This window comes from Telmatherina bonti (genome assembly GCF_933228915.1).
Source record: "Telmatherina bonti genome assembly, chromosome: 6".
In the NCBI taxonomy this organism is placed as follows: Eukaryota; Metazoa; Chordata; class Actinopteri; order Atheriniformes; family Telmatherinidae; genus Telmatherina; species Telmatherina bonti.
The window spans coordinates 38499323-38522863 of NC_136624.1; the positions used below are offsets into that span (position 1 = coordinate 38499323).

At 39.3% G+C, this 23541-nt stretch overlaps 2 protein-coding genes across 2 annotated transcripts in view; both read right to left on the reverse strand.

Moving 5' to 3' along the window:
* Positions 1 to 631: 631 nt before the first annotated feature.
* Positions 632 to 12872, reverse strand: otop1 (otopetrin 1; the record flags this gene model as incomplete). The annotated part of the gene is made up of 6 exons (XM_079242473.1): positions 632 to 802; positions 1771 to 2714; positions 11576 to 11706; positions 11824 to 11882; positions 12203 to 12339; positions 12500 to 12872. 6 exons carry the CDS (start codon positions 12870 to 12872, stop codon positions 632 to 634), a joined length of 1815 nt encoding a protein of 604 aa, XP_079098599.1.
* Positions 12873 to 16939: 4067 nt separating this feature from the next.
* Positions 16940 to 23541, reverse strand: part of tmem128 (transmembrane protein 128) — a 7200-nt gene continuing 598 nt past the window's right edge. The window contains exons 2-5 of the mRNA XM_079242413.1: positions 22238 to 22370; positions 21043 to 21204; positions 18301 to 18409; positions 16940 to 17723 (exon numbers count right to left, since the gene is read on the reverse strand). Of these exons, the coding sequence (XP_079098539.1) occupies positions 18310 to 18409; positions 21043 to 21204; positions 22238 to 22370 (395 nt within the window). The 3' untranslated portion in view covers positions 16940 to 17723; positions 18301 to 18309. The remainder of the gene's footprint in view (positions 17724 to 18300; positions 18410 to 21042; positions 21205 to 22237; positions 22371 to 23541) is intronic.

Sequence of the window (23541 nt, forward strand, 5' to 3'; positions counted from 1 at the left end):
TGCACAATGTTCTAATATTCTACTAAAGTACCAAAACAAGTAAACAAGAACTTTATCCATGTACAGTATCCAGATTTCAATTTAGGATCAAATGCAGGTCAAGTGGTACACCAGTACACTTGTGGCTCTAATAATACAAAATATATATTTTTTTTTAAATTACAGTACTATTACTTTACTGAGACTAAACATTTCCAGTAGCTTCACTGTTATTTCCACATAATGCAATCAAGTCAGAAGTATACGAGTTAACTAATGTGAAACAGTACAAAATATGCATTTGAGATCAAGCATATAAGCCTATTTTGTACACGATCCACCAGCGAGCAAACGTGTAATGTGAATAAAACATCCTTCTTAATAAAAGAAAACAAGGATTTCACCACATCTCTAATAAGCTTCCTGTTACACAGGATCATTTTTCAAGAACGCAGGCTAATTGGTTTGTCTTCCTCAGGTGTCCCCATCTGGAGGAACTACATTTTCTCCATGGCTTGCTGCCTTGTCTGCTGCAGAGTGACCCTGACCGCCTCCTGAACAGCTGACTTGCACTGTGAGACATTTTTGCAAGCTGGTGCTGACAAGTGTTCCTGTGCATGTTGTCTGGCAGTGTCACTCCTTCACTTCTCTGTCAGACTCGTCGGAACACCTCGAAGAGGGAGGCTACTGAGTGCATCCTGTAGAAAAGGTTCAAAGGAATGGCAAAATTGAGAACTGTGGTCCACGTGGTTAAACCAAATGTCTCCTGCTCCAGCCCGTTGTCGTACTGCGGCCTGCAGCCAAAAGCAGGGAGGATCCACAGCTGAAAGAGGAAAGAAATTAGACTTGTTAAGTTAAAATGTAAATTCAAAACTGACTTTTTTGCTCCATATGAGATTTCTCTGGCAAACACTATCCAAACCTTTCATTTCTTAGCTCCATTTTGATAATGCATGATTGTTTATGACTAAAAGTTCCTTCATGTTATCCAGGAGTTGGTTAGTAGCTACAGCTGTGCTCATATGTCTTCATCCCCTTTCATTAAAGAAAAGGCTGAATTTACAACAGTCACTCAAATAGCAGGAGACTTAAAAAAGGAACAATAACTAAAAATTTGCAATTTTAAACTCATTTAATTGAGTTGAAGAAAGAAAAACAAACAAACATACAAATTGGTCCTGGACAAATTAAAGCACTTTTCTGTTGAACAGTGGGACAAAATACCTGTCAACAGGTGCAGAAGTCTGACTGAGAGGAACAGAAAACACCTGACTGGAGCGGAAACATTAAAGGAATGTTCCACTAAATATTAGTTTATGAGTGATGGAATATGTAATAAATTATCTTATTTGTTTGCTTTTTAAGAAAAATATTTCTATTGAACCAGAATTAGAAAATAATGTAATGATTTTCATAAAATATTTATTTATTATGACTTTAGTCAATTTCAGCTTATTTTACAGGCAGCTGTTTTTTTCCTTCTTTAATGAATAAATATGAGCACAACTGTACTGACTCGTGTCTGATTTTTGGCAGGTTTTGTTTTCCATTACAGATCTGTCGTTTGAATAAATGTAAGCAATTCATGAATTTTTTAAAATCTGAATATAGTGATAAGACCAAAAAACAAAGTTAAGAAAAAAAAAAACTAAAACAATCATCTGAGCTAAAAGAACATTTTCATTTTTTCCAAGTAAATGTTGAGTTAACATCCTAAAAACACTGCGTATCTATTCGCTGGCCGCCACCGTCACGACTTGCAGTCATGGTGAAATAAATGTACTCACTCACCGAAATGTTGCACATTAACATTAAAACTGAAATGTTCTTCAGGATCAGCCTCTTCATGTTTAGGGGCTCTACAGCCTGGTTGCCAACAGGCAGCGGCACTTCAGATTGCTTCCGCTGACATCCGTAAACTTGTCCATTCTTCTCCTGCTCCTGCTCCTGCTCCTGCTCCTCTTTCTGCTGCTGATCCTGCTCCGTGGAGGTGCACACCCTGTCTGGAGTCTCATAAGCTTGATTGATGATGCCATTGAAGGGGGGAGTGAGAGTAGAAGTCACGGAGAAGACTTCTGGAGCCGCTGGCAACTCTGGGTCGGTCCTCTCAACATCCTCTTGCTGCCGGTAAAGGGACTCGATGATGAACAGGTTCTGGATATACTTCTCAAACACTATGAGCATTGAGTATATCAGGTTGGTCCAGCGATGAGGAGGGTTGCTGCGGCTGCTTAACACCGCTATGATGCTGCACCAGGACATGAACCAGGAGCCCAGAGAGGATCCAAACAGCATCTCTGTGTCCAGTTGTCTTGAAGGGTTCTTGGATGTGTCAAATGGCATGTGGTTCGCTCGATATATGAGCAGACCTAAAGCGCCAACAAAGCACATGACCGCCAGCATGGTAATGCCATAAATGTAAAACATGGAAATAGCTGCCTGACGCAGTTCAAGGGAAGCCTCTACGCGGGTGATGTAGACCACCAGAATCCCAATCGTGCAGGTCAATGCGAGTAGGCCCAGAATCGGGCCCAACGTTAAGCCTTGGGTTTTAGTAGCCAGACTTTTTCTGTTTGAAGAGAGGTCAATGGTGCGTCCAATGTTCTTCCACATGACGAAGAGCAAGGCAGAGACGAAGATGTGGTACTCAATGTTGAAAGGGAACAGATAGGTAAGGCCGGTGGAGAATATGGAGCATGTGTTTATGGAACAGTTGCATTGTGGTTTTAAGTCCTCTGAAAAACAAGTTTAAAAAAAAGTGCAAATTAATGACAAAACCTGTATAAAAGTTACAGCTAAGAATTAATGTTGCTACTCTTTTTATGAAGATAACACAAACATCCCACCCAGCAATCTGGACGTTACACTGATGGGAAGCATGAGGAACCGAAAACATGAAAATAAGTTTTATATCTAGTGATGTTTGCTTGTGACAGTGTTGCATGCTCAGTGGTTTCACAAGATATAAGAGTAAATAAACTAGGTGTCGAATTTGATTTTATCTAAAAAAAAAAAAAAAAAATCTAATTAATTACAAGGTTTGTAATTAATTAATCTCAATTAGTCACATAACATTTACCCTGAAAAGCAACTTCTTCTCAGCCTGGCACGCAAGACTGGAGCGCTCTATATATTCAATACAGAGCGACTCAGTCTGGAGTCCCGCCCCTTCACGGAGATTTGCATCGGTTTTAAACAAACCTGCCGCTCTGATTGATTGATCTGAGGAGATGCTTGCCTCTTGCCTTGTGTAACTAAGTATTCTTCCAAACATTCAAGATGACGCATGGACATAGTGGGGAGTTTGTTTCTTCTTGCAAGTCATTGCAAAATATTAGTTTCTGACTTACGATTAGGTTCAAAGAGCCATACCGAGTTACAGATTTTTACAGCAAAAATTATACAGGTCAGTTATGTCTTCTGTACTGCACGCAATGTTTCTTTTCTTCTCTTGCGTTCACTCTACTGAACACTTCCGAACATTGTAGGCTGCGGCCACAGACCGTATATGAAAGATGGACGGAACCTCCGGCGGTTAAAAGTGAAGCCTATGTGGAAGTGTATAAAACTGCAGTTCCCCCTTCATCCACTAGGGGCTGTAAAACAGAGAAAATCCCCATAGACTCCCATGTTAAAAAGACCAACTTCACAGCAGAAATAAACATGTTTACAGCCTGGTTCAAAAATCCAGTTTCAGTTCATAGGTCAGGTTTACCTTCATGATAACTGTGGGGGGAGTGAATTTTTGTCTAACTCGCCCGTTTAAAAGTAATTTAATCTCGAAGTTCGGCAGATTTAAGGGCGTGTCCTTTTGATTGACAGGTACCCAATCTCCCGCTTCAAGTAAGAAGAACATAGAACAACCGCGGTTTTTAGCCAATTAACAACGTGACTTAGCTTTAACCTATTTACCTCCGTTAGCTGGTTAGTTCCTGTTATCTCTGGGTTAGCTCGGTTAGCTCTTAGCTACAGAAAGCTCAGAGTTTGCTCGATGTCAATCATCCACCATGACGCTCACAGCCCCCTCTCAGCTCCACCTCTTTGCCCATATTTGTATTTTCCGGGTGAGACAACATGCATGACCCTGCCAAGATGGTGATGGTAGGAACCGCCCATCGAACTTCAATTCAGCTCTTTAGAAACCTACGGGTAACATCACTGAGGCTCCGCCCATCTTTTTATATACAGTCTATGGTTGCTGCTTTACTGACGTCACGCCCACCAATTTTCTGATTGGTTTACTCCGCCCTTGTTGGTCCCGCCCTAGAAATCTGTAGATGCGAGTGAGTCCCCAGACTCTACGCTGGTACAGTGAGAGTCTAGCTCACCAGGCTAACTTTTTCTTATACTGAAATGGATTTTAGTGGATGTCTAAATCCAATCGACAGTTATCAATATTGTAAACTCAAGCTCTAATGTCTAGAAAAATACATTTAATTTTAAAATGGAAAGAAAAAGAGAATATCCCTGGATAAGTAAAGTGTTTTCAGTGTCTAAAACATGTTACAGTGAATAAATGTTTTCATCCACACTCCTAATTAACAAGCATTAATATCTGACTGTAAGCCAGGACAGGATTAGCCAGAGGCCTTTCCTGGTCCTGCAGCAGAGGCCTCCTGCTCTGACTGCAGCTGGAAGCGGGATGCTGCATGAGGACGAGGGGGTCTCCTCTCCTCCAAAAGTCTCCTATCACCAGAAATGTTACAAAACTTGTTGACTTTTTCATAAAATGGACTCTACCAAATATAGTGCCAATGTTGCTAAGTCAGTAGCGGGTCTACTGTGTGCGTCCGTGTAATCAGAGTACCGGCAACATGGGCACTGACAAACGTTCCGCGATTGAATGCCTTAATTTTTTTTTTTTTTTTTTAATGCTTTAATTTTCTGTACTTTAATCGTAATCAACAAAAGGCCCACCTTTAAATTTAAATGAAATATTTTCTTCTTTTAACCTATGACTTCTCTAAAGCTATAATGTAATTGTCTGTGGACATGATGTAACTCCTTCCAATTTCTCCTTTTCCATATAAACTTCCACTGTTTCCATTCCTGTCTTTACCCGCTTTAACTAGTTGTCTATTCACAAATGAAGATCTGTCCACACAAAAGACATTAATAACACCTTGCAACTCAGCAGGTTATGTAAGCATGGCAAAAAAAAAATCATAGAATTAGCTATATTTTTCTCATTTGACAGGACATATATAACAGTTTTTATTCAGGTTAACAAACTTCAAAAGTAATGCTTAAACAGATATCATAAAAAAAAAGTCCAGTAATTTAGAACAGCACATATAAATATGGCAGACAATCCACTTGCAGTACACTTAATCATTTTTATCTAACATTATCAATCAACATTTTCCTGTTTAAGAAAGTCCAAGTCAATAAAAGTTTAAATAATCCCTAAAACAAAATACTTCCAGATTTAACTTGTTTTTCTATATAAAAGTTCATAATTAGTTTTTAAATAGCATCAGTGTGTGTTTATAATTAAACCATACAGAGAAAACCCAGAATTAAGAGAAAAGACCAGAAAAGTGGAAACTTATTCAAATGCACCAAAACATTGAGGATGAATATAAACCAGATGATACTAAAAAACCTCAAACCAAAAACCGTAAACAGTCATTCCAAGACGGCAACACATGTATGAAGAAGTGTGTGAAAAGCTAAGTATAAAATTACAAGAGTGGACATATATAAAAAAGTCACCACCCAAATAAAGATCTCATTCTAATACTTTGTTGAAACACCTTAGGTCATTGTTTGGATATGCTTCTGCAATGATTTATTTCCATCCATGTTGCATTTAGTTTTCACCAAGATCCTGCACCAGTCTGACCACTGTGCAAAACCTTCTCCAGACCATCCTGAAAGTTCGAATGGGGTTCAGGTCTGGACTCTGTGGTGGCCAATAAAGATAAGAAATTAAATTTAAAAAAAAAATAATTTAAAAATCAGAATTTTTTTGCTTCGCAATTTTAAAATTGATATTTGTGTTGTATTTGTGTTGGAAAAAAATCAATTTTTTCCAAATATATAAAAATAATATATTATACTGTCATTTTTTTGTCTTTTTTTTTAATCGATATTTTTACTTGTATTCTAGGATATTATAGCAGAAGAATGATGGTCTGGCTACTGTGTTGTTTTTTTCTAATTGAAATTGCGAAAAAGTTTGTACATTTTGTAATTTAAACCGAATCGGCCCTAATAATTTCTCAGTTCCTTCCAGCTTATAGAGGAATGAAGTTATCTGGGAAATTAACGCCTTTAGCTACTTAAGTGTAATGATTATGAATCAAAAACCTGTTTGAATCGAGAATCAATTCTGAATCGAATCGAATCGAATTGAATCATGAGCTGTTGTTAGATTCACATCCCTACTGGCCAGTCCATGTGTGAAAATGATGTCTCCTGTTCCCTAATCCACTCTTTCACAATCTGAGCCCCATAAATCCTGGTACTGCCATCTTGAAATGTGCAGAGAAGATGGGATAACTTGCTCATTCAGGATATTCTGGTACTGAGCCGACCCTGAAACATCATTCATTCATTCATTTTCTGAACCTTAATCCAATTCAGGGTCGCGGGGAAGCTGGAGCCTGTCCCAGCTGGCTTTGGGCGACAGGCAGGGTACACCCTGGACAGCTCGCCAGTCCATCGCAGGGCCACACAGACAGATGAACAACCACTCACGCTCACACTCATTCCTAGGGGCAATTTAGAGTAACCAAGACTAACATGCATGTCTTTGGATGGTGGGAGGAAGTAGATAGTAGTCACCTCACCTCCGCCTTCTGACCTTAGTTTGGAGGCAAAGCAGAACATTTCTGTTTTTCTGAATTTTAATGATAATGGATGCAATTATGTCATCTTCTGTTAGTTTTGTTGTTGTTGTTGTTTGTTTTGGGGTTGTTTTTTTTTGGTTTTTTGTAGTTTGGTGTTAGTTCGAGAGCATCTTTGTGTTTTCTTGAGAAGATTTCAGATGAAAGTAGTTGTGTTTATATATTTTGTTAAGTGTACTTTCCTCTGTTTTTACATTTTTTTGCATCTTTCTCTTATTTAAAAAGAACAGGAGTTGTGAATTAGCTTGATTCTATATACTCTACATGCAAACATTAGTGGTTCTTTATAACCTCTGTTTTTCTTTCAATTGTCCCAGATAAATAAGCTAATTAGAAAAACACAAATAAACAAAACAAATTGGATTACTAAACAGTGAAAAAATGTTTCATTTACCAGACAGGAGGATGAGGAAAAAAACTGGTTCAGGTTACTTTACTTGTATCAGTGGGTACATTTAGTTTGTTTTGTTGTTGTGGAACACTCCTGTGGGTTTGGTGTTTAGTTCACCTGGTATAGCAGCCGCCCCATAAAGGCAGCCAGCCCAGGTTCAGCGTCTTCCTGACCCACTTTCTCATCTACCCACTGAATAATAAAGGACACCAGAGGCCACATAATGTTTAAACTATAACAAAATAAGAAAAAACAGTAGTGTATGGAACACACACAGGATACAAATCCCTCACCACCATGCACAAAACAAAACCCTCCCACAAAACAAACCAGGACAACGAGATTTCCATCCCACTCTCCACTCAGTGAACTGTACAACTGCTCTGTCATCTGCAAGGCCACCGTGATCACAGAAGACCCTTCTCATCCTCTTCATCACTCCTTCTAACTGCTGCTAGAAGATAGAAGGTCTTTCTGAACCGCTCCCCCCATTCCCAAAACTAAACATCTATAAAACATCATTCATCCTATGTGCAAAAGCCATATGCAACTCACTGAAAGGGAAATTGCACTTTGTCTGTTAAGCCGTGTTTGCAGAGTGGACTTTTTTTGTGCAATAAGTGGAACTTTGTACAAGTGGAACCCTCTTGAGGAACATTGTCTGTCACCACTAACAGACAATAAAGTTGGTTTTTTTTCTTAACATCTTGCACATTTTATAATTTTCCATCATAAGTATAAATACATATAAATATGTGTATACACACACACACACACACACACACATACATATATATATATATATATATATATATATATATATATATATATATATATATATATATATATATATACACTACTCACAAAAAGTTAGGGATATTTGGCTTTCAGGCGAAATTTATGGAAAATGCAACATGTTCATGCTACAGTGATATAATATCATAAAAGTAAGACATTTAAGTAGAAAGATGCACTACTGATTTCCTCATCTCAAAAAATTCATTCAACACAAAAGGTAACAACAATGGTAGTTACACCACAACAAAAAATTTGAACGTCTCAATATCTCGTCATGTGCCCTTGAGCATCAATTACAGCTTGACAACGACGTCTCATGCTGTTCACAAGGCAACTTATTGCCTGCTGAGGCATGGCATCCCACTCTTCTTGAAGGGCGGCCCTCAGGTCATTGAGGTTCTGGGGTGCAGGGTTTCGAGCCTCTACACGACGGCTCAGCTGATCCCACAGGTTTTCAATGGGATTCAGGTCTGGAGAGAGTGCAGGTCATTCCATTTGAGGTCCACCAGTCTCCAACAGCCGTTCCCTGATGATGCGGCCTCGATGAGCAGGAGCATTGTCGTCCATGAAGATGAAATTAGGCCTGTGCTGTTCATGTAGGGGCACAATCACTGGATTAATGATGTTATTCAGGTAGTATGGGCTTGTCACTGTAGCATTCACAAAGTGTAGGGCAGTTCTGTACCAAGTGGACACTCCTGCCCACACTGTAACACCGCCACCACCAAAAGCTGGCCTGTTGCAACAGTGGCTGATGCACAGCGCTCTCCCTGACGTCTCCAACATCGTTGCCGGCCATCATTTCTGCTCAGTGTGAATCGACTTTCATCAGAGAACAGCACTGAGGCCCACTGGTTCCTCGTCCAGCGTAAATGCTCCCTGGCCCATGCAAGACGATGATGCCTGTGCCTGGTGGTGTGGTCAGGTACCCGTGCAGGTCGTCTAGCACGCAGACCACGCTGATGGAAACGGTTTGGAATGGTCTGACGTGACACTTGGGTGCCTCTCACCTCTCTTAAACGTGCCTGGAGTTGAGTGGCATTCATCATCCGGTTTCTCAGGGCAGTGTTCACAATGTAGCGGTCATCAGCACGGGATGTGGCCAAAGGACGTCCACTTCTAGGCCTTTCTGTGACTCTTCCAGTCTCTCCATATCTCTGTTGCAACCTGCTGATGACACTCTGTGACACTCCAAGCTCAGTGGCCACTTCTGTCTGAGAACGTCCTGTTTGAAGCATCGCAATGGCAAGGGACTGTTGTTCCATTGTTAGGTGTCGTCTTGGTCTCATGATGTCAAAATGTGAACAGCATGATGAGGACAACTGTTTAAACACCAGCTCTAATTGAACCAGGACATTTATTGGTCAATTCAAGGATCACACACCTGCCGTGATTTTTGCCGTTAAGCTCCTTGTTAGAGAACAGCAACTTGTGCAAAATTTATTGAAACATTTAACAGTTGGACATGTGCATTTAAAAGCTTAGAGAAGATCACATTAAGTTCACCTGTACAGGTTTGAATGCATTTTAGGCTTGTTGTGAAATTTCACCCAAAAGCTGAATATCCCTAACTTTTTGTGAGTAGTGTGTGTATGTATGTATATATATATATATATATATATATATATATATATATATATATATATATATATATATATATATATATACATATATAAATCACTAGGGACCACGATTCGATTCCTGGTTGAAGAATCGATTCAGAATCTGATTAAACAGTATTTTGATTAATGATCATTACATGTAAGTAACAAAAGGTGCTAATTTCCCAGATAACTTCATTCTTCCATAAGCTGGAAGGAACTGAGAAATTATTCGGGCCGATACGATTTAAATCGCAGCATGAACAAAACTTTTTCTGCTCGTCATTTTTGTGAATTTCAGTGAGGAAAAAACAACACAGTAGCCAGACCATCATTCTGCTGCCCAAGAACACAAGTAAAAAGATTAATAAAAATTATTTATTTGAAAAAAATTGACTTTTTAATAAAATATCCATAATCAAATTGTGAAGCAAAAAATCCCTATTTTTTATTTTTTGGATTAGATTCCCCACTCTTAACAATTACAGAAAAAATAACGCATTAAAATTGTTTAAATCATTTGATCCCAGAACATTTGTCACTGCACAATTTTCTTGTACACTGATTACACTGAGGCACACGGTATCACTTTGCATTAACTTAGTAACTGTCCCGCTACATGTAGACCCTACATTTCAGACCCTTTAGTCAGTTTTTTTATTTAAAGCGACAATTAACAACTTAGAAAATTCTCTCAAATTCTAAATTATTTTTTGTTTCTTGCTTTGAATTTTCAAATCTTCTCTTTTTGAGTGAGTTTGTAGTCAGTTAAGTGGTAACAGTTTTAAAAACTTGCTTTATGTCTGGACATTTTGTTTCATATAATCCATTTCCAATAAATGTTGAAATGATCCTCCACCTCAGAAACAACCGAGGACATGAAAACAAGCTTGTGTTGCTTAACTTTTTTCACAACCTTTATGTTTTTATATTCCTCATGTTAGTAAACATTGGAAATATTTTCCACTTCCAGCTGCAACAACAGCACATAAATACATTTTAATCAGAATGAATGTCCTTGTTTTGTCATTTATAGTAACAATGGTGAAATGGTGACTTATTATAATTTAATCACAAGTTGATACCAAAACATATACATGTATATTTAATGATTAAAATTTTTGGCATGGCTTTGTCACTCTTTAGGCCTGAAAACAACTAGATGCTTCTGCCATTTCTCACAATATTTTTTATTGTGGCTTCCCAAAAAAGAAAGAAAGACTTTTACCTTTATTTTTATTTTGCTTTTTAGAGAATATAATAGCTGCAATATGAAGTATTGAATAATTTCCATAATACTCCTTTAGTTTTGGTTCGTCATATTTTATTCCCCCATTAGCTGTACACACCTGCACAGCGTAAATTGAAGCTTTATGCTTACTCACACCTTGTAAAGCCCCCACAATACTCTGGAAAAGTATGTGCACACTGGGACACATTTCAACAAGCCCCGCTGTGTACCCCCTTCCTTTCACCTACCCTCCTCCATACCCTTCAACCCCTACAAGGCCACCACCACACGACTGCATCTTTTAATTAAAAGGGGAGCAACAGTCAGGGTGCAGCCACCCTCACAGTCAACCGGATATGAGGAGGAGCAGCCGAACCCCCCCAACCTCAGGCTTAGATGTATCAGTTACTGTAATTGCTGCACCCTTGGGACTGAGCAGCCCAGAGACAAAGACGTCTAAGGGTCAAGCGGGGGGTTGCCAAGGAGGGTGGTAGTAGTTGAAGGGGAGGGGAGGGGGTCCCACCGCTGGTAAATCTGTTTCTTGTGAAACCCAATAGAGAGACACTCGACACAAACAAGACCCACTGGGTGGCTGAGTTAACCTCCTTCCCCTCGCAAACCCTACTCTCTTTCATTTTTCTTTCATCCATAGAAGTGAGCTCTCAAGTGGACCATTGTACCTTTCTTCAAGGTACAAGCTAACACTCAACCCCTTGGCCCTTACCTATGGTGAGGTTTTCATATCCCAAGGCAGAGAGTCTTCTAATATATTTGTTGGTGAAGTGCTCAGCCTCTGTCATCACGCCGTTGCACCACAAGAGGAGGTTGGTAAAGACTGCATGGATGACTCCAAATCTAAGCAAATAAACACTTACAATGAGGATTCATCTTGTCATACTTACGTACACATTTCCCACACATCCTTTAATCAACATAGTCTTGTTAAATTATAATCTTACCAATTTCACGTACCTCTCAAATATTTCTAAGCTCTTGATGACATCCTTGATGTGAAACCAGAGAAAATGCACCTAAACAGGAGTAAACATGAGTCAGAATACTGAATCATTCAGAAAATTCTAGATGTATCAGAAATAAAACACATTTCATACCAATTACACACACTAATTACCCTTCACCTGCTTGTTTAAGTCCTTCTGCCTGTAAGTTTTCCCTGGACATATGAAGTTACACTCAAACAACATGCACAATGACAGGATTATATTGTTGCTGCAACAAAGAGCACATTATCCAAAGTTTCTCAGTGGTACACAGATAATAAAGACTCCACTTTCTAACGCTGATGAAAGATTATCACTTTATTGAGATTAAGCTGGGTCTGTAAACTTACCTGTGCTATGGTGTGAGTTGCATGGATGACAGGATACACTGCGAGCACAGCTGACAGGCAGGACCTAAAGCCAACATAATACCCGAGTCGGAAGGCGTCCATGATCAGAGAGAGGATTGCCAGGAGAGTCAAACCACCTACCCAAGAAAAAATCAGAGATTTGAAGAGTGATTCATATCATTTTAGCAAATAAATAAATGGTTTCTGCATAGATGTCACTCTGTTGAGAATGATCACGGTGGTAAACAGCTAAAGCAAACCAAAGTTCTATCCACATGGTGGTTCTGGTGGTCTCACCTCTTATCCAGCATGTGGTGGCATTGACATCTCTCTCAGTTCGTGTGTTCTTCTGTCTGTGTCGCACCAGGATGTACCACATCATCCAGATCAGCTGAAGGATCATGAGGCAGGTGGCGAAGGACAGCAGGTGTTTTTCCTCCACCGACGGGTCTTGGTGCGCAATGGCCAGCATGAGGGCCACTCCGATCAGCAGCAGATTGGTCCCGTACTGCCCGCTAAGGAACTCTGCGTTCTTCCTCGGATAGTCCGCCGACAAATTCAGTTTTAACTTGGTGAAAATTTTCTTGTCTTGTTCGGAACTAGACGAAGATGAGGAACTATGGCAATACTTGTTCAGGCAGGTAATATCCAGGCCGCCGCGTTCCACCATTCTGAGTCCTTTCGGTTTTTTGGCAATAATGACAGTGCTGCAGGGAAAAGTCAACGCTGTGCGTTATAAGTGCATCTGAGGGAGGCCAGGTGAGGAACCCGCTCGCACAAGGTCCTGATTCAGAGGACAGGTAGGGTGCCAAACATGAATTCAATCTTTAAGGTCCGGCTCAGTGGTTACGCACAGCTTCAATGTCCAGCCTCGCCGTGGATGGGCTTGATAGATGCCAATGTCACCTTGTGGGCCTATCCCTGAAACTGAAATATCTGTGCCTCTAATAAGCTCGCTGAGTCACATAAAACGAGATCGCGTTTCACTCATGGGTGATCCCGGACCTCCGTCCTATGAGACCCACATATGTTACAGAGAAATTAGATGAGCTGCCAACCATTCAGTAGCTTCAGAAAAAAAAAGTCTAAGCGCAAAGATATCCACAATAACAGAGGAAAAAACTTCACCAAACTCTTCCAGACATTGTTCCCAAGTTTGTTAAAATCCCTTCAAGCCGGCTCTCGGGTGTAAAGCGCAGATTTTCTGGATAAGATGAAAGAGAAGACGGCATTTCCACAGCTCTGGGATTTTTTTTTTCCAAGCAGCAGACATCTGATCTGCTGTGGCAGTTCTTCTAATCCAAGCGCAACCAACTCCAATCCTCACGTGTTTCCCTGATGGCAGGCCTGTTTGCTCCCCAGATAAAGAATAAATATCTAAATCATTTTTGGGTTTTACGCTTTAGTGAGGGGATGCTCACTAAGAAGATCATGTAGACCACCACAGCACAGACCCTTAAAGATGACACATGATGGGAGGATGCGCGCAATCAATCACAAAGGGAGGAGTGTCCTTACTGTTCTACTGTATAAGATATGCAATCATTTAAATTCAATCATTGGAAGCCCGTATGAAAAGTTTTTTGGAGGGCTCCTTGTGAAATATTAATGAAGTTATTGACGCGAGCTTCATAAATATATACAGCAGGGTCTTATCCTTTGTGTTATATATATATATATATATATATATATATATATATATATATATATATATATATATATATATATATATATATATATATATATATATATATATATATATATATATATATATATATATATATGTATGTGTGTGTGTATATATATATATATATATATATATATATATGTATATATATATATATATATATATATATATATATATATATATATGTGTGTGTGTGTGTGTGTGTGTGTGTGTGTGTGTGTGTGTGTGTGTGTGTGTGTGTGTGTGTGTGTGTGTGTGTAAACGCGCCTTTGTGTACACGTCACGTGCTGACCTCCTTCCACTTTATCTGCCCTGGTTGATAACTTTATCAGGTAGCTCCTGTCCTCTTATTTAATATCCACTTCAGTCAATATACTTGTTCAAACAATACAACTTTTCAAGTCTGCAGCATTTCTATTCAAATGAGCATCTGGCTCAGCAGAATAAGGCGATAGGCGCGTGCGTCAAAGGTGTTCTGACGTTCACGAACGCCTTGTTTGTCTTCCTTGGTGATGAGAGGTCCAAACAGCCAATCCTCCGCAGAAACATCACGAGGGCTGGGAAGATGATGAAGTTAACTCTCTCATTTAACTTCCGTCCGACCATTGACTCGTTAATCACTGATAATCAGCGCGATAACTGAGAAGGTCCACTCATCCGCGCGCTCTAATGGCTGATTGATCAAGTGTAAATAGTTTGATTGAATTTGGAAGCTTATGCAGATTGTGCGACAGGAACATCCACAGAACAGGTCAACAAAAACAACACTGCTGAGTGGATTTCCTTGTGGTTTCAGGTCAAAGCTGTAAATGATTTATGAAGCTGCAGCTGAAGGTTTTTGTTTGATTTTCTCCCTTTTCATTTCAATTAATGCATCTATTTGTGTCTAATCGAAGTAAACTAGAGATCATTAATGTATGAAATGATGAGGACAACAGCAACAATCTTTTCATGGTAAATACCTGCTTATTCCAATGCAATAGGCAGTGTCTTACTCACAGGGAAACGCAGAAAAAGTTTTCATGGTTAAGATTTTATAGTCATATTCATCTTTTACAAGATATTTATTTTCACATTTGAGGTCAAGGTAAAGAAGAAGAAAAAGTGTTTTAAATAAGTGAAACACGACTTTAGAGCTCATTTTAGGAAAGAAAAGAATCTACCAAAAACACATTTAAGGGCAACTGCACAAGTCAGAACTAAATATTTTGTGTGCAGCTGCAAGTTGATAGAAAAATATGCCAGAGGAAATATGCAGTCGCTTCCTCATATTAGATTTTTTTCTTTTTAAATTTAGATTTTAGAAAGTATATTTGAATATAATGACAAATATTAAAACAAAAATAGAAACAAAACATCTGACCAAAGAACTGAAAAACTTAATAAATTCAAAAAGAACAGTTTCTATAAACCCACCCCAGTAATCACAACAATCCTCAGATCTTAAACTATCACAATTACTACAAGGCACTATATCATCCAAAATTACAAAAACTAATAATGGTAGCATTCACTAAAGATTTTATTATAACCTGCATTTGAAATGCTTTTGCATTCATTAGGAAGATAAGTGTCTTGACTTTACCATTAACTAATCAGTACCTAAAGCAAAAGCTCAAAGGGTAAATGAGCAACTTATTGTTCACACAAATGTGTAAAGATTAATCAATGCAGGCCTGTGCATCATACAGTTTCAATGCACATTGTGAAGTCGAGAACATCATGACACGCAGCTATGGTGGCGCCTGTAACAGAGTGGTATAACTAACTGAAATTACCAAACTACATCTGTATGTATTTGAAAAAAAATGCACACCAGTTGGCATCAGAATTAACACTGACCACTGTATTAGATGACTTAATCACGTGATTACACACAATTCTTTCATAATTGATAAGCTAGAAAATTCACGATTGCATCAGCCCACCTTGTATTTATATTTTTAGTTTGCCCAAAAGAACAAAGACACATACAGACACATTTTTCATAAATAAAAAATGAATTGTAATAGATTTATGACTGCAACAATGTGGAACTTTTTCTCAAAGCAATGAATAACAATTCCTAAAGAATTCACACAAGAATAAAACTTCCAGAGAATATTACATATACTGTAAAATAACACACCGTAGAAAATTTAAAGTGACTTTAATTCATTTCTTTTAAAATTGTGGAAATAAACCTGCTTGAGCATCTCTATCAATTAGCATTGGAATGTAAAACCCAAACTGTGTACTAATCTCACATCTGTACATCTCAACCATTTGCTAAAAAACATTTATTCTGTTTATTCTTATCCAAAACAAACAGAAAAAGAAAACACAGAACCATTTTCCTCTTGTCTTTTTGTTAGTGTGAAAGTTAAAATATGAAGGCAATAAAATCACAGCAAAGCTCAGCGAGTGTTTTCCTTCTGTGTCATATGATCATGGCAGCCTATCAGATGTCATGACAATGATGCTACTGTTGCTGATGAGGTTTGGTTTGGTTATTTTATTGCTTTAATGCAGGTTTTTATGCATGGTTTTATTACATTATTCGTGTTACTTTACCATTTTATTCTGTAATTATATGATCATTTTCAGATTTTTTTGTTTAACTTAGTATAATTTATTAATGTGTAGTTAATGCACACTGTAGAAGATTATAGTTTTTCTTTAAGAGGCAAGAAGTATCTATCAGTTCTGAAGAAGTACTTTAACTCAACAGGAAAAATGTTTATCATCTGTTTTTGCTGGACATAAACGGGTGTCTTCCTGGGTCACTGCGTTCAGTTTAACTTTTGCTAAGTGTCTGATTTCTAATGTTTTAAGGTCACTAAATCTTATGAAAATGGGAGAATAAAGTCTTCTTTCCTCTTTTCTGCTGACTTGTATCCCCCCATCAGAACTCTTCAAAGTTAAGATCCGCAGTACAAGAAAAGACGACGCTTTAAAACAAACATGGTTTGGGAAGGATAATGTGAAAAAGAAGGAAAAACAATAATTTTCTGAGTTTTTTTTTTATTTATTTTTAAAGAAACGTTGCCATGTGAAAAGTAGAGGCAGACATCCTCACAGTCAGCAACAATGACTGAAACTGGTAACAAGAGTTAAATCATAAAAACATGCAAAGTGTAGAAAAAAGTGGAAACTAACATTTTTTTTTTTTTCATTTTCAGCCACTGTTAAAATAAAAGCAGTTTTTATCTTCTTGTACTTAAACAACTTCATACAAGTCAAAAGAATTGCAAGAACATGTCAGAACATCCACAACGTTAGAAGTAACTGAGTGTAGATTAGCCTCTCCGATACAAATGGAAGGTTTAGTGAGTCATTTCCCGAGGAAAAAGGCCGCCGTGTGGACGGCCTCACCTCTTGTCTGGCTCCGTACGACACGCATGGAAAGATGACGTCAAAGAACGTTGGTAAAACAGGTCAGGGAGGACTACACGAGACTACTCTGTAACTGTACCAGGACAAGGGAACAGAAAGGGCTCTTTGGGCGGGGCGATGTGATCACATCAGGAGGCACCAAATAGAATATTCTCTTTCTTTCTTTGGGGGGTTAAAAAAAAAAAAAAAAAAAAAAACACTCTAAAATGGAAAACAATACAAGCAGAACATTCGATTCAGCATACTATTACAGTAATCCTAGACCGCTGACCTGCCCCCAATCCAGTCCTCCAGTAGTGAACGGGTCCAGTGTTTTCACCGTCAGACCAGCAGACTTCGCTTGTGCTGCTGCTCGCTGAGAAAACAGCAAATCCCACTTTACTTTGTCATTTTTCCATGTGTCCTCTTTTAGAGCAGACATTCAGGAAAACATTGTAGCTGATGGGACAAATTCTGCAGCTGCAAACAAGACAATAAATGGGATTATTTAACACTGATTTATTATTCAGATCATTTTATGGTTAAAAACAAAATCACATACAGCAAAGTGAATCGATACAAATACGAAGGATCTTCATTTTACTTAAAAAAAACTTATTAAAAATTAAATTAAAAGTGAAAGGCTGAAGGTTTCCTGAAGTGCTTATTTCTTAATATGTACTTTTGTTTCTAATCACATTTCCTATTTTTCAGTAAACAAATCAGAAATGAGCTACACTGATACCTGAAACGTGGCCTGAATCTGATTGCTTCATCAGCTAAAGCTGTCATGAGATTTGCCTGATCAGGTTGATAATTAATCTGCCATCAGCTTGTAATGGTTGAAAAAAATAAATGTATTAATAAATTATGTAACCTATCATGGAAAGCAATCAACAACACAATAAATGTGCTCAGCCCACCTTCTATGATGTTTCAAGGTCAAATATAATCATTTGGTTTTTTTTTTTTTAAAGAATGATCATTTTGCATGATTTACACTGAATACCACAAGATTTACAAATAAATACAAACATGAAGGCAGTATCAACCCCACCTGATCCAGTCATCCAAGCAAAGAAATGAACATCACCACACCCATGAACTGTGTGAAGAGGATCAGAGGAGTGAAGAAGGACCACACTGGCCAAAGTGCAATGTTGAAGCTGCAAGAGAAACACAGTAAAAAGGCATTAATCAATAAACCAGAAGCACTCAAACAGCAGATCTCTGCTAAGTCATTTAATTTCTTTCTGGATGATGATTACAGGTAATATTTTTACTTCTAAGCTCTAATGGCAGAATTATTCCCATCACCCCACAATAAAGCATCTTTTAAAAAATTCCTGGATCTAAGTAGTGATCCGGATCAACCCAAAATCGAATAACTCATTCCTTATTACACTTCTGATATTTCTACAAAATCTTATTAAAATCCCTTCATAACCTTATGAGTTAACTCTACAGTCATACAAACCAGGGATGAGGTTAAACATGACACAAGAGTCACAAAGAGGAAAACATGAGCATGTCTCAGAAGTATTAATGCAAACCACAGCTGCTGTTAGGAAAGAAATATCCACCCATTGCCTGGTTCCTGTAAGACATCATGGATAGGACCCCCCTAAAAGTTCCTGGGCTCTAACAAGGTCCCTCTAGGCCTAAATGCAGTAAATGTATTTAATAACTGACACTTATTCATGTTGCATTGAACTACACTAAAACAGGTTAACAGTTTGAGCAGCGACTACAGTTTGCTTGTCGTAACGGGGTTTGGGTTGATCAGCAACTCTGGTCCTCCAGGGCCGGGGTTATCCAGGTAATGACTGTTTTCCTGCTGCAACACACCTCATTCCATTAAAAAAAGATCTCCAACAGCTTGATGTGAAGTTGTGCACAGGTCTGTTAATGACCCATTCATCTGGATCAGGGAAACATCCGAAACCTGCAGGACACCAGCCCACAAGTACCGGATTTGGTGATCCCTGATCTGCTACCGGCTTCAGACCCCACTCTCACCTCAACAGATCAGGCATCACAAGGAGGATCATGTTTTACAATTTCTCAAGTGCTTTTATTGCAATTCAGCTGCTGTGTTATGCAAGAAGCTCCATTGAGTCCAGGTGATACTTCCACCACCACCACCTGGGTTTCTGACTACCGAACAGACCACAGTTTGTGGGACAGAAGTTGTGTGTCTGAGATGGCAGTCAGCAACAGTAGAGCACCACAAGGGAGGAAACATTAAGCATTTCTTTTCACACTGTACAGCTCAGAGTCCTGTCATCTGCAGAAATACTCTGATTACTCTGCTGGGGTGGCCAAGGACAGAACTGGTCAGTAGGTTTATGTAGAAACAATCAACAAAAAGATGAAGTAAAGAACAAAACAAAAGATGATTGTTGACTTCAGGAGGAACAGGAGAGAACACAACAGTTTCCATCCTGGGGGAGGAGGTGGAGGAATACCGGTACTGGAGTTCAGCTGGACAGCAGACTGGACTGAAAAAGCAACACGAAGGCATCAACAAGCAAAGAGGAGCAGACAAGTTCTTAGAGAAGCTGAAATCATTCAGTGTCTGCACCAAGATGTTGCATGTCTTCTAGAAGCCTGGTGTGGAAGATGCCATCAGCTTTGCAGCTTCTGCTGGGGCAGCAGCATCAGGGCCAGAGACCAGTTTGTGCTGCGACTACATGAGGAGCAGCAAGTTTTTCCTTGTCCTCGAGATCACAAGAACAAAATGACATCATTTTGTTCGCGTGGATGCAGTTGGGGGACATCTTGCAGCTTGTTCTCGACAGGTGGGTGTGTCCAACGTGGAAAAGCGCAAAGCAGAAAGTAGTTGCTTCGACATTTTTGCTAATCCAAGATTTAACGCATAGTTTTATTCAATAGCTGATGGAGGAAGTGAAAATGCACCCTGCGCAGATCCACCCTGCCAAAGATGAAGTTTCTCATTAACAAGGAAAAAGCAGCTCATGTGTTCTTTGCACATAAAAACTGGCTGTTTGACCTTATGATGAGGTGATGCTTACTGCTGGTTTACGCTTGCCTTTGACAACAGCAACATATGTATTTAGTTCAGATACATGGTTGGACTGACATGTTGGTGCCTCATATGTTGCATCTTTTTTTCTACCTTGTTCTGACCAGAATCATAGCAAGCAGACGGACTGATTGGCTGCTGAGTTGTGCCAAACATATGTGCTTTGCCAAGAGAAGCTTAATGGATATGAAGGAAATGAAGCTTTGTGGATATGAGGCTCCCCTACACACTGGAGGATTATTCTCTAATTAATGCTGGACCTGACAGGAGGAAATACGGGAAGGGGGAACGACAGGAAGACGGGGGAGAGAAATCCAACAACCAACTGTTACATGTCTATAAAACCAAACGGAAAACATCCGACGACCACTGTTCAGAAAACAAAGCAAAGAATCGTCAGGAGCCCCTCTAGGAAGACAAAACTAGCAGAAACATGAATGAAAACAGCAAGTAAAGAATGAAAAAGTAACTGTATGATCACAGTGGATATGAGTGGAAAAGATAAGGAATGAATTGTGTTTAGTGATGAGTGTGATCATTCCCCAGTAATCTGAAGAAGACAGAGGGCTACAAGACCCGGACAACCAGCAGCCACACAAGAGAGCAAAACCAGCCAGGAAAAAAAGCACATGGGACGCATGGGAAAAATATTTTACTATTTTTGTTTCATTTTGTGTAATAATCAAAAGGCATTTATGACAGGAAGTTAAAAACATATACAGTTAATCTTCCTTTTTTTCCCCCATGCTTTACCTGCATGACGCAGCAATAAACGCTGCCGTGGTGATGGGAGGAAGGGCGGGGTATTCTTGGTCGTAGTGCTCGATGCCTTTGAACCATTCCAGGTACACAATGCAGAACATTGCCAAAGACAGGCAGATTCCAAGTAATCCCAGACCAACGTTAAACCACCAGCTGAAAAAAACATCACAAACAGTGGTTGCTTCGTATCAAATACATCCATCCATCTTCTGCCGCTTATCCGGGGTTGGGTCGCGGGGGCAGCAGCCTAAGCAGGGAAGCCCAGACTTCCCTCTCCCCAGCCACATTTGCCAACTCTGCGGGGGGGATCCCGAGGCGTTCCCAGGCCAGCCGAGAGATGTAATCCCTCCAGCGTGTTGATACCAATTTCAGGTATCAAATACACTGAATGATATTTTCTAAGGACAAAAACCTTCTCTGGGACAATGTACCTTTCAAATCAACAAAGCCTTAAAGGCTTTTGTAGAAAATGAATACTGCACACTCAAGTTACAACAGAACAATGAAGTTATACTTCCATTCAAAGGATGCAGGGAATTTTCTGTCCTTCTGGTTGGCATTAACACATTAACTTACTCATAATACCATATTTTCCAATAATTATTTTACTTCTAGGTGAAGAAGGAGCTGAGCCAGAAGGCAAAGCTCTTGATTTACCAGCCGATCTACGTTCCTACCCTCACCTATGGTCATGAGCTGTGGGTCGTGACCGAAAGAACCAGATCTTGTATACAGGCGGCTGAAATGAGTTTCCTCCGCAGGGTGGCCGGGCTCTCCCTTAGAGATAGGGTGAGGAGCTCGGTCATCCGGGAGGAGATCAGAGTAGAGCCGCTGCTCCTCCGCATCGAGAGGAACCAGTTGAGGTGGCTCGGGCATCTGGTCAGGATGCCTCCTGGACCTCCCTGGTGAGGTGTTCCAGGCACATCCCTCTGGGAGGAGACCCGGGGAAGACCCAGGACACGCTGGAGGGATTATATCTCTGGCTGGCCTGGGAACGCCTCGGAATCCCCCCACAGAGTTGGCAAATGTGGCTGGGGAGAGGGAAGTCTGGGCTTCCCTGCTTAGGCTGCTGCCCCCGCGACCCGACCCCGGATAAGCGGCAGAGAATGGATGGATGGATGGATACTTTACATTTAGTTTTCTTTCACTGCACTGCAGTGTCATTTCAACCTAAAAACACACAAACCTTTTGATATCATCATTTCCCATGATGACCTGAAGGAAGTCGGCATAGTATGTCACTGCTATGGATGCCACAATCCAGAAAACTGAGTGTTTATTAATGCGAGGGAGAGGTTTTGCATCTTTTTCATCCCGACCTGGAAAGCAACACAAAAAACAAACAAACGTTAATCTTTCAACTGCTGTGTTTAAACAAAAACTTTATTAGTAATGCTAAAGTTTATTTAACAATTAAAAAGTCAATAAACTTTTGCTAAAGTCTGCCAGATCCGAAGACACCATCCACATCTTGCTTAAAAATATAACTAACTGCACTGAGAGGGTTGCATGATGTCTTTTTGTCTTCCTGTCCTCACACTTACAACCAAATATTAGATTTTGCTTAATAGAATGTGAAAAAATCTGTCCTGTCACAGGTTCAAGCAGCCTTTGAGCTGAAACTGATAGGTTTCCTCCAGATAATCTTGCCCCTCAGAAAGCTATTAATCTCTATAATTTACTGGTTGATTTAACGTATCAGAGCCTGTTTCTGGCTGCTGAAGTAGTTGGACATTCTAAACTTATCTGCTCAGAGTTTACACTGAACTCCATGACTTGGAAGAGCGGCAACCTTGTATTTCCATTTAAAGTTATTTCTGGTCTATCTTATTTTTAATTTATAGTAATATCACGAATCCTCCAGAAGGACATCTGTATGTATTTACTTATTCATTTACATGTATACACAGAGTGCGGAAACATGCGAGCGCTGCAACAATATGACTGAATGTATGCATACTTCCACTGTATCATGTTTCCAAGCTGACACGGCCTTTGTTCACAGTCAAAACCATCAAGAATAGCTGGAATCCTGCCAGTCAGTTGGACAACTGTCCACTGTACAAACAGCCTACAAGACACTAGTAGTATAAAAGGGATGCAGTCATAATTACCATATCTATCTTCCAGGGTTGCTGTTTTATTAGCTGAAACATTGTGAAATAAAACCTGAAGGTTTTAGAGTACAGTATTGAACTAGTCAACACAATTTACATACCAATACTTTAACAATGCAGAAAATGAGTTCACAGCACTACAACATTTTACTGAAAGCAATATCCACTGTAACATTAATCACTTGCCTACTAAAGTGGCCTTATTAATAACAAATATTGTCCTCAGATTAAATAAATCCAGCAAAACTGTCTATAATTTAACAGTAATCATATTCTGTATCTTGTATAGCATCATTATATGCAATTATTCTGTTGTTCATTTGTTCATATGTTCATTTAAAAGTGTGCCAGATTTTAGTTATTAGAAATTTAA